The sequence below is a fragment of the Coccinella septempunctata genome, chromosome 7 (assembly GCF_907165205.1).
Source record: "Coccinella septempunctata chromosome 7, icCocSept1.1, whole genome shotgun sequence".
Classification (NCBI taxonomy): domain Eukaryota; kingdom Metazoa; phylum Arthropoda; class Insecta; order Coleoptera; family Coccinellidae; genus Coccinella; species Coccinella septempunctata.
Genome location: NC_058195.1, coordinates 19,166,999 through 19,179,840, shown reverse-complemented (window position 1 = coordinate 19,179,840; position 12,842 = coordinate 19,166,999). Strand labels below are relative to the sequence as shown.

Here is a 12,842-nt window from a genome sequence, read left to right as displayed (position 1 = left end):
AGTTGAAGTAAATACATATAAACTCAAATAAGCTTGCATATAAAAAAATTCAACGTACACTTCCCCAAAATAAAGATAAACTAGTGAATGAATATAAAAAAAAAATATATATATATCGAATCATTTCAAATGTGAGTAACACACACAGGACACAAAAATTCGGCACCAACACAGCGAACATTTCTTCACCATTAAAGTTGTCTCAGTCTGTCTAGTCCATTGTTGAAGCTATTGGTGGTAGAGCTATTGACCACGGAACTGGGAAGTCTATTCCAGGATGAGAACACTCTGTTGGGTAGGAACATCTGCCTTGGAATGGTCCGGAAATTCTCCTTCCTGAATTTAAAATCGTGACCTCGAAGATTATTGATATTTTTACAGAATATGGCTTCCACCTGAGGACCAAAATTTCCATGCATGCACTTGTATGTGAATATCAGGTCACCTCTAGTGCGTCTATCCGCAAATGTTGTCATGTTGTTCAGACGAAGGCGGGTCTCATAATCAGGTCGGACGATTCCATATGGAATATATGTTTCCATTGAAAAAATTCGAAAATATCAGCTTCTCCTTCAAAAATAAAACTAAATATGAAGAACTTTTTCATTTTTAGAAAAAAAAATCAGATATAGCTTGTATCGTCTCAAACCTCTTCCCATGAAAAGGGGTGGGGTGGCTCAAGAAAACGATCGAGCTGTCAATAACCGGAGGAATTTTCCACGAATAATGTTGTTGTATCTGAAATCATGTCATTGTAAGCGACATGTCATTATAAGCGAAGTTATTAAATCCGAACCCTGTTGTAAGGAGTTTTGAATGAAACCAAACTTAACACTGCCATTGCGTCATAATAAGCGATTGGTCAATATAGCCGGCGTCATAATAATCGGATTCTACTGTATATATCTACTAACTACGCCGGCGCCGGTATCATTCAGTAAAATACATACAGTGAAACGTTTGAAAAATACAGATATAGAACTGACCTTCAATATGATTTAATTTGAAATTCTAAACTCCACAGATAAAGAGATATATGAAAATCTTCAACAGTCTGAATTCGTGCAAACATGATAATATACTATTGTAAAGAGTTGATGCTTCTCAAATATTTTAAATCCCTTACCGAAATCAACATTTGGAATTCGGATTGGCATACAGAATGTAAAAAATATTTCTGAATCATCCTGGAAACCGTCACAAATCCCAAAAACTATACAGTCCGTGACGTTTATCAAAGAGACCGACTGGCTAGACAGCAATAACTAAAGAAAAGGAAAAGTGAGTCAGTGAGTGACCGCTGCGGTGGAGATATCTGGAGGCTGACTTTGATAGTTATTTATGAGTAGAATGCGGCATCTTTGATCTTTTTCCATCTGGCGGTATTCCTCTTGTTTCTGGTTAAAATGCGTTTTATTCGGTACTTCAAGTACATATGTGAATTGTTTGGCAACCAAGCGCAAAAACCGCCTTTTCGATTTCACTCTAATAATTAATAATGTTCGTCTCTTCGATTTTGAAGAAAAAAAATTTTGGTGGGAAAAAATTTGTATCGTTTTATCAACTGATTTGCCGCCCCCAGAATGTGCCGCCCCGGCAGGGTGCCCGGTTTGCCGGTCCTGACGGCGGCCCTGTTTTCTTGACAATTTTGATCTTCTTAGATATAGTAAACTGAAATTAATTTACATGGTCTGACTTTCCGAATGTTGGTAATTAGTTGATATCCGATATAAGGTCTCCATCATCAACCAATATCAAATTCAACAGAGACGGATTCTGATTGGCACGGAATCTAGTAGGGCTGGTCACCAGCTGAAGAAGACTCGAATTAAGAACCATTTCTGCATAAAAAGATGAAACCGATTGGACAGACTGGCAGCTGATAAGAGGCCAATTCATATCAGGAAGGTTGAAGTCTTCTGTACTAAGTAGATTTTTTCCTCTTAAGATAGAGAGGCCAGATGGGTTGAAAATACACTATCGAATTGACTGGCTCTCGCACGATAGACACAGCCTATAGCTCGGCCTATAATTAACTAGAAATTACCATATATGAAATGAATGAATGATGAAAATTTTATCAACCCCAGGAGCATCAACGGAATGGATAGAGGTTGTAGAAAGAAAAAAATATCATCCCTCAAATAAATGCAAAATCGTCCATACTGAACTGACGGTCAATTTGACACACCGCCCGCTAAGTTATCTCATAAATGGACCAAGGTACGGGTCTGGGGAGTTTTAGGTAGCGGGCCCTGTATATAAACCAATCACAGATTCAACTGTATAGTTTGATTAAGACGATCATTGATATTCTGATCCATCTTTTATTGAAAAATTAGAATACGCAAATGTCTTACTTACCAAGAGCAACCCCCGAAGAAATATATACACTCGCCATCAAGTAAGACGCTATTATGGCCAATAGTCCGCACACTGAAAAAGCGATAAGGGCACATCTGTTGTGTCTCGCCACACCCACCAACAAAATTACACAAAGTATCAAAAGTACACTCAATATAGCCATCGTTAAGGGCCAACGCACCATCTCAAAACGTTCACCTGCCCTAATCTCCTCTGTTAGATCTAGATTCAGAGGATGCCTAATGTCGGCAGCAGCGTTTGCCACCAAGGAACAATTATCTGTTGCTCTCAGCAGGAAACCTTTAGCTTCCTTGTAAAGGGTCATATTGGACACTGGCTCATCGAAGATATCGTTGATGGCCAACAACTGTTGGGAAGCCTGTACTCTGAGCTGGCGTTCCATAAGCTCCGTCTGGTTTCTGATCTTTCCCACCACGTTGTTCACTTGCCGTGCCTCCTGCATTAGCTGGGTGAAGCCGTTATGGAGGTCGTCGTTTCCGTATAGCCCTAAGCCAACTGCGGCACAGCAAAGAACTGATACACAGGCTAAGATTACCTTCAGGGCGGCTATCGACTTTGCCGGTCGCGGCTTGCGGTCGCAGCATCTTGTCAAGAGGTATATAAGAAGAAGTAGTAATGTCAAGATCAGGAGTGCTGCTGGTATGGATCCCAGAATTCCAAGACTCTGAAATGAAAAATATTCGTGACTATTTCATGCTAATACAGATTCATCTATAGATTCCATTAGTAAAATCAAATGATTTATTCCTTTCTCGATTTGGGATCGTTTGGCATACAAATAGGGTAAATCCAAGTAAATGCCACAATAGTATCTACTAATACATGAGTGAAACTCATCGTGAACACATCAAGTTTCCACAATACTTATTGAAGAAAATACACATTCTAATTGAAGAGGTGTTTTTATCGAGATCTCTATTGTAAGCAGGAATTGCAAGTAACTACCTATTCCTAGTATTCCTAGAAGGAACATGATGACATCATTGATGTTGATTCACATTTATCATACAAACCACTCAATAATTTGTAGAGGAAAATTCAATCATTTTTAAGTCTTTTTATTTCTAATGGTTGTATACCACATGAGATCAGGTCGCGGACGTTGCAATAGCATGCTTTTTCGATGGAATTCAGTTTAGCGCCCTAGTTGTGAATGCTGGGAACCAGAAGAAACTATAAACCATCTGGTAAACCATTGTTTCATTTATAAATTTCAGAATAGTTTCAGGACTATACCTGCAGTTTTCGAATCTTTTTTGAATTGGGTTGTGAATTTTAGGTCAATCTGACCTAATTTTATTTTCTCACATTTTTCTGCTTTTCGTTTTTTTTTTATTTCAGATCAAATTTTCTGCTAACTTAGAGAAGACTACCTGGATTTTTTTTTTGAGGAAAGGATTAATTTTTGCTGACTGAGATAGTCTTCAATATGAAATTTTTCAGCTTATAATGAAAGGATCACCCCTAGAGGCAATGGATACACTAATAAGAATTAACTCAAATACCTACCACCCGTCCGTCGATATGAGAATCGACAGTTGTTACGAACCGAATGAGCTAGCCAATTTGCTATTGTCAGGGCCACCAAATGCAGTACGCTCCACCGAAGAAAAGCAGATGCTGACCGTTGGATTCGGTCTCGCTTGGCCTCGTCAAAGCAACATAGCTTCATCTCCGATGGAGTAACGTTTGGAATTGACGGACCCTTATTCAATACTGGCAAGCGCTATTTGGCGCGTGCAACCCGAGCAACGGGTATTTTTTACACTTTTTGCTGTATCAAGTTAGTTGACATTCAGAGGTGTGAAGGGGTTGATTTTGATGCACAAATTATTTCACCCTATAGATCGTGTTCAGTATGTTAGTGACAACCCATTTCCATCAAAAAGCCTCGAGCAACGGTTTTTTTACACTTGATATTGAGACAAGTTAGTTAAACTTCAGAGGGTTGGAAGGGGGGGATGCAAAAATGATTTCACCCTATAGGTCGTGTTCAGTATAATGGTAACAACCCAATTTCATAAAAAACCCCGAGCAACGGTTTTTGTTTACCCTTGTTATTGCATCGAGATAGTTGAAGGGGGGGGGGTAGTTTTTGATGCACAAATTATTTCACTCTATAGATCGTGTTCAGTATGTTAGTAACAACCCATTTTCATGGAAAAACTCCGAGCAACGAGTTATTTTCACAGTGTATCAAGATAGTTCAATTTGGGGATGTTGGTGGGGGTTGTTTTCGATGCACAAATTATTTCAGCCTATGGACTGTGTTTATAATATTCGGAAAAACCCATTTGTATAAAAAAAACGAACAACGGGTATTTTCACATTATATATATTAAAAGCGAAAATGAAAAAACCGTTGCTGCTTTCACACAGATTTTATGTCGAGATCTTTCAATTCAGAAGCTGTCCGTCTAATGACTCCAAACGAATACGCGATACAAGGGCGGGCCCATACGTTGATTGATGTGATCTGAGTTTTGACTGCAGTATTTTTTTAAGCCTGAAAAAGTTTGCGAGAGATCTTTCAAATTTCCTTTGTTTTGATGTCAAAGGCTTGTTGTACTCTTAAATATGTGTTTTGATCTCTTGCACTCAGTTCTGGTATTTTTACGTCTTCAGCCACCAACATCTCTTCACCCTCTTGTATTTGTCCTCTTTTCACACGAACCACCGCACATTTGTTCAGGCCCATCTGCATACCAATAGTTTTAGTAAAGGATGCTACTATTTTCAATAATTTTTCCATTCGTTCTTTACTGTCATCTATATACCTACATCTGATGATTTATCTTGATATTTTCTGTTCTATCCACAACGTATCCATAGCTTTGTCCCGCAATGAGCCAGCTCAGGAAGTTCATTGCCCAACAGAGCCATAAAGGGCTAAGTGATTCTCCCTGAAAAATTCCTGCTTTGATGTTGATTGTGTCTGTTAAGTAGTGTTCATCCTATGGTCAAGACCAAATTTTTTCGCCAGGTTCTCATCAGGTGCTCCAGGAAATCAGTGATCGGCCTCGATATTCCATGAAGTATCAACACTTTTACAAGCAATGTGTGCGGCACCTAGTCAAATGCTTTGCGGTAGTCCACTCATGCAACCGATATACTCCTTTGTTTGATCTATAAATCAACAGCTCCCTAGCCCCTCTAGAATTGCCTCGGCATTCATTTTATTCACGTGTTTTCATATGTAGTGTGTCAGTACTGCTGTAAGGATTTTGTAGAGCGGTGGTAGGCAGGTGATCGGCCTATATTTGCTGTTGTATTTTTATCTTTTGAAAGTATGATAATGGTTTCAAGTCTGAGAAACTCTGGTATTTCGGTTAGATCCTTGGAACATAGATACAAGGAATGGAAAATAAACATTTATTGTTCTCCAAAGACTGGAGTGAGATAGTTGCTTAGCCAATCACAATTGAGATAGTTGAATCTGACATCATTGTCACGTCAATTTTTCAAAAAGGTAGGAGCTATATAAATTTATTTATTTTACGCCACTGCTTTAGTGTCGCGCTAGACAGATAAGCATCAAAGGTTTGTGCCACAACAAATACATTCATAGCACGTCAATGTCAATTCCCAGTATTTATGTTCTAAGGTTGGATCCCTCAGGGCCTCTCGAAATTCATCATTTAAATGTTGATGAGTTGCCGTGAAATATTTCCACCAATAATAGTGGACCCCCTACATCTGGGACTGACCAGGTTTTCTTCATGAGCACTTCTATATCTTCCTTTATGATGTTTTCATATTCCATGTGGTATTTCGATGATTCCTTGTCAGCCTCCCTTATCCACTGAATTCCATTATCCTACGTTTTTTCCTCCCACCATATTTTCCACCAAAAAGCAAGCATGTCCCCCTTTGTTGGTGGTATTCCTTCTAACGCAGGCTCCGCCTCAAGACTCCTGAAAAACTGCTGTTGATTTCTATGGTACAATCTGTTTGATTTTATTTATCTTTGCACTCGTTCATTGTAACGCTTGATTCGGTTACCTAATATTTTTATTTTCTGTTTCAGCTCATCATTCAATATTATTATTTGCTGTCTGAAGTGTTCAGTTCGAGCTTTCATATTGAATTTCGCCGCTATACGGTAAGTTAATCTTCGTACTTTCGGAGAAGGTGCATCGGTGTCAAGGTAAGATTGTAATTAAGGTAATAATAAAGATCCTACATTCCAAATATGGTTATGCTCCGGCGAATAGTTTCCGTATTATAAAATTTTGAAATTTAAGGGATGACGAATCACCCCCTGGATCCCTATGCGAGTCGCTGATTTTTTGTGTGGTTAATCACATCGATATAAAGATCCTACATTCCGAATATGGTTAAGCTCCGGAGAATAGTTTCCGTGTTATCGAATTTCGAAATATAAGGGGTGACGAATCACCCCCTGGATACCTACGCGAGTCGCTGATTTTTTGTGTGGTTAATCACATCGATATAACGATCCTACATACCAAATATGGTTATGCTCCGACGAATAGTTTCCGTGTTATGAAATTTTGAAAATTTAGGGGATGACGAATCACCCCCTGGATCCCTATGCGAGTCGCTGATTTTTTTTGTGGCTAATCACATCGATATAAAGATCCTACATTCCAAATATGGTTATGCTCCGGAGAATAGTTTCCGTGTTATAAAATTTTGAAATTTAGCGGATGACGAATCACCCCCTGGACCCCTATGCGAGTCGCTGATTTTTTTTGTGGTTTATCACATCGATATAAAGATCCTACATTCCAAATATGGTTATGTTCCGGAGAATAGTTTCCGTGCTATCGAATTTCGAAATATAATAAGGGTTGACGAATCACCCCCTGGATCCATATGCGAGTCGCTGATTTTTTTGTGTGGTTAATCACATCGATATAAAGATCCGACATTACAAATATGGTTATGCTCCGGAGAATAGTTTCCGTGTTATCGAATTTCGTAATATAAGGGATGACGAATCACCCCCTGAATCCCTATGCGAGTCGCTGATTTTTTGTGTGGTTAATCACATCGATATAACGATCCTACATACCAAATATGGTTATGCTCCGGCAAATAGTTTCCGTGTTATCGAATTTCGAAATATAAGGGATGACGAATCACCCCCTGGATACCTACGCGAGTCGCTGATATTTTGTGTGGTTAATCACATCGATATAACGATCCTACATACCAAATATGGTTATGCTCCCGCGAATAGTTTCCGTGTTATAAAATTTTGAAATTTAGGGTATGACGAATCACCCCCTGGATCCCTAAGCGAGTCGCTGATTTTTTTGTGGCTAATCACATCGATATAAAGATCCTACATTCCGAATATGGTTATGCTCCGGAGAATAGTTTCCGTGTTATCGAATTTCGAAATTTAGGGGATGACGAACCACCCCCTGGCTCCCTATGCGAGTCGCTGATTTTTTTTGTGGTTTAGCACATCGATATAAAGATCCTACATTCCAAATATGGTTATGTTCCGGAGAATAGTTTCCGTGTTATCGAATTTCGAAATATAAGGGATGACGAATTACCCCCTGGATCCATATGCGAGTCGCTGATTTTTTGTGTGGTTAATCACATCGATATAAAGATCCTACATTCCAAATATGGTTATGCTCCGGAGAATAGTTTCCGTGTTATCGAATTTCGAAATATAAGGGATGACGAATCACCCCCTGAATCCCTATGCGAGTCGCTGATTTTTTGTGTGGTTAATCACATCGATATAACGATCCTACATACCAAATATGGTTATGCTCCGGCAAATAGTTTCCGTGTTATCGAATTTCGAAATATAAGGGATGACGAATCACCCCCTGGATCCCTATGCGAGTCGCTGATTTCTTGTGTGGTTAATCACATCGATATAACGATCCTACATACCAAATATGGTTATGCTCCGGCAAATAGTTTCCGTGTTATCGAATTTCGAAATATAAGGGATGACGAATCAACCCCTGGATCCCTATGCGAGTCGCTGATTTTTTTTTGTGGTTTATCACATCGATATAAAGATCCTACATTCCAAATATGGTTATGTTCCGGAGAATAGTTTCCGTGTTATCGAATTTCGAAATATAAGGGATGACGAATTACCCCCTGGATCCATATGCGAGTCGCTGATTTTTTGTGTGGTTAATCACATCGATATAACGATCCTACATACCAAATATGGTTATGCTCCGGCGAATAGTTTCCGTGTTATCGAATTTCGAAATATAAGTGATGACGAATCACCCCCTGGATCCCTAAGCGAGTCGCTGATTTTTTTGTGGCTAATCACATCGATATAAAGATCCTACATTCCAAATATGGTTATGCTCCGGCGAATAGTTTCTGTGTTATAAAATTCTGGAATTTAGGGGATGACGAATCACCACCTGGATCCCTATGCGAGTCGCTGATTTTTTGTGTGGTTAATCACATCGATATAACGATCCTACATACCAAATATGGTTATGCTCCGGCGAATAGTTTCCGTGTTATAAAATTTTGAAATTTAGGGGATGACGAATCACCCCCTGGATCCCTATGCGAGTCGCTGATTTTTTTGTGGCTAATCACAACGATATAAAGATCCTACATTCCAAATATGGTTATGCTCCGGAGAATAGTTTCCGTGTTATAAAATTTTGAAATTTAGGGGATGGCGAATCACGCCCTGGATCCCTATGCGAGTCGCTGATTTTTTTTGTGGTTCATCACATCGATATAAAGATCCTACATTCCAAATATGGTTATGCTCCGGCGAATAGTTTCCGTGTTATCGAATTTCGAAATATAAGGGATGACGAATCACCCCCTGGATCCCTATGCGAGTCGCTGATTTTTTTTTGTGGTTAATCACCTCGATAAAGCGATCCTACATTCCAAATATGGTTATGCTCCGGCGAATAGTTTCTGTGTTATAAAATTTTGGAATTTGGGGGATGACGAATCACCCCCTGGATCCCTATGCGAGTCGCTGATTTTTTGTGTGGTTAATCACATCGATATAACGATCCTACTTACCAAATATGGTTATGCTCCGGCGAATAGTTTCCGTGTTATCGAATTTCGAAATATAAGTGATGACGAATCACCCCCTGGATCCCTAAGCGAGTCGCTGATTTTTTTGTGGCTAATCACATCGATATAAAGATCCTACATTCCGAATATGGTTATGCTCCGGAAAATAGTTTCCGTGTTACCGAATTTCGAAATTTAGGGGATGACGAATCACCCCTGGCTCCCTATGCGAGTCGCTGATTTTTTTGTGGTTTAGCACATCGATATAAAGATCCTACATTCCAAATATGGTTATGTTCCGGCGAATAGTTTCCGTGTTATCGAATTTCGAAATATAAGGGATGACGAATCACCCCCTGAATCCCTATGCGAGTCGCTGATTTTTTGTGGGGTTAATCACATCGATATAACGATCCTACATACCAAATATGGTTATGCTCCGGCGAATAGTTTCCGTGTTATCGAATTTCGAAATATAAGTGATGACGAATCACCCCCTGGATCCCTATGCGAGTCGCTGATTTTTTTTGTGGTTAATCACATCGATATAAAGATCCTACATTCCAAATATGGTAATGTTCCGGAGAATAGTTTCCGTGTTATTGAATTTCGAAATATAAGGTATGACGAATTACCCCCTGGATCCATATGCGAGTCGCTGATTTTTTGTGTGGTTAATCACATCGATATAAAGATCCTACATTCCAAATATGGTTATGCTCCGGAGAATAGTTTCCGTGTTATCGAATTTCGAAATATAAGGGATGACGAATCACCCCCTGGATCCATATGCGAGTCGCTGATTTTTTGTGTGGTTAATCACATCGATATAAAGATCCTACATTCCAAATATGGTTATGCTCCGGCAAATATTTTCCGTGTTATCGAATTTCGAAATATAAGGGATGACGAATCACCCCCTGGATCCCTATGCGAGTCGCTGATTTTTTGTGTGGTTAATCACATCGATATAACGATCCTACATACCAAATATGGTTATGCTCCGGCGAATAGTTTCCGTGTTATCGAATTTCGAAATATAAGGGATGACGAATCACCCCCTGGATCCCTATGCGAGTCGCTGATTTTTTTTTGTGGTTAATCACATCGATATAAAGATCCTACATTTCAAATATGGTTATGCTCCGGCGAATAGTTTCCGTGTTATAAAATTTTGGAATTTAGGGGATGACGAATCACCCCCTGGATCCCTATGCGAGTCGCTGATTTTTTTTGTGGTTAATCACATCGATATAAAGATCCTACATTCCAAATATGGTTATGCTCCGGCGAATAGTTTCCGTGTTATAAAATTTTGGAATTTAGGGGATGACGAATCACCCCCTGGATCCCTATGCGAGTCGCTGATTTTTTGTGTGGTTAATCTCATCGATATAACGATCCTACATACCAAATATGGTTATGCTCCGGCGAATATTTTCCGTGTTATCGAATTTCGAAATATAAGGGATGACGAATCACCGCTGATTTTTTTGTGGTTAATCACATCCATATAAAGATCCTACATTCCAAATATGATTATGCTCCGGCGAATTGTTTCCGTGTTATGAAATTTTGGCTGTACGTCACTGGTCACCGCGTTCGGGTGTTTCCGTCGAAGGGTCTGCTGCAAACGGTCTGCTAGGTTTTCCTTTCTGAGGAGATTATGTAAAGGATCTAGTGTTATAGCTGTGTTTGGTACATACTTGTGGTAAAAATTTATTTCACCTAAAAATTTAAAAAATTTTGTGAGTCTTGGGCACTGGAACGTTTCTTATTGAGGTGTAATTGTCTTTTAATGGCTTTATAGAATTGTTCTCAATTATATGACCTAGATATTTTACAGAATCAACTGCAAATCTAAATATCACAAATTTTAACCTGAATCCTTCTGTTTCGATTGCTTGAAACAATTGTGTCAATTGCTCAATATGTTCTGAGAATGTTTTTGAGAACATCAGAATATCATCAATGTAACACAGAGTAAATCCGGAAAGTTTGTGTTTTCTCATTTCTATTTCCCATTATTATTTGGAATATCGCTGGCGACGTTTTAAGACCAAACGGTGAACATGTCCTTTGAAAATGACCCTCTTGAGTAACTAAAGCCGTCTTTCGTCTGTCTGTGACCCTTAGCGTTATAGACCAAAAGGCCGAATTCATATCAAGCGATGAGAAAAATTTACAATCTCTCGTTTTTTCAGTTGAATCTTCGATTAGCGGGAATGCCTTGATCTTTTGTTTTCGTCCCTTTTTAACGTCAATGTTACTGGATCTGCAAAAGGACTGTACGATTCTTCTATGAGATTTTTGTCCAGCAACTTCGCAACTTGCTGTCCAATTTCTTTCCTATCTTCGATTGTACAGCGATATAACCTCTTACTGCAATATTTTTCTTCAAGTAGGTCAATATGTGCTTCACAATCCGATACCGTGCCCACATCGTACTTGCCTTTCGCAAAAACAGATAAATTTTGTTATATCAGTTCATCTATTATTGATTGCTGAGCATAGTTCAGGTGATTGACATGACTTTCGAAATGTTTTGTCTCGATGTTCTCATTGAAATTGATCAAATATTCACATTTATTCATATTAATTTTGGTAGACCCTTACTTTCAACAGCTTTTGAAGAAATGTGTCTCATATTTTCATTCTTCATTCAATATTTCTTTAGAAATATGGAGTTCTTTCATTGATTTCTAAATTTTCATTTTGTGTTAAATAGAAACTCTTAGTACAATCTAAACCAATCAGAAAATCATACTCGAAGTTTGATTCATCTATAACAAAATATTCATTTTTTTCCCCATATCAAAAATTCTCACATTAAGTGATGCCATAGCACTACTTGTTTAACGCCATTAATCGTTTTCAGATTAGTTTTATTGAAATTACTGTAACCAGTCAGGCCCTTGCGGTCGGACCTTTCGAGAAGGATCGCTGCAACGACCGCGAAGGCAACCTGCGTGAAGATAGCCGGTAAAGTTGGCCGGTAAAATTTCCGGAAACTCCCGAACTACCATAGGCGTTCGTTACGGATATTCTCACCGAAATAGTGAATAGTAATCGATTCCAATGAAAATTTATACATCACAGAATAGTGATTAATATATTTAGAATCAATAAAACGCAATTTCGATTCCATTAGAAGAGTATGGGTAAAATACACTCGTGTTACGAAATTTTAAATAGAGAAATGGATTGAGAACAATATGACAAAATAAAATGAATTGGTGTCATGTGATGAAAACCCTATATTGAGACGCAGGGGATAACAGGGTGAAATCCACCCTTAAGTGGTTTTTTCGCTCTACAGGGTTGTTATCGTGGTTTCTTCAAAATATGAATATATAGAAAGAATCTGCATTTACAGTAGCTTTCGATTGAGCCTAGTCTTGTTTTCTTACGAGGGGATAACAGGGTGAAATCCACCCTTAAATGGTTTT

The 12,842-nt window shown here is 38.7% G+C and overlaps 1 protein-coding gene across 2 annotated transcripts in view; it reads right to left on the bottom strand.

Annotated features, from left to right (window-relative positions):
* LOC123317522 (protein tweety) overlaps nucleotides 1-12,842 on the bottom strand; it is a 148,569-nt gene that overhangs the window by 74,971 nt on the left and 60,756 nt on the right. For both annotated transcript variants that reach the window (XM_044904096.1, XM_044904097.1), the window contains exon 3: nucleotides 2,365-3,049. In XM_044904096.1, coding sequence (XP_044760031.1) covers nucleotides 2,365-3,049 — 685 coding nt within the window. The remainder of the gene's footprint in view (nucleotides 1-2,364; nucleotides 3,050-12,842) is intronic.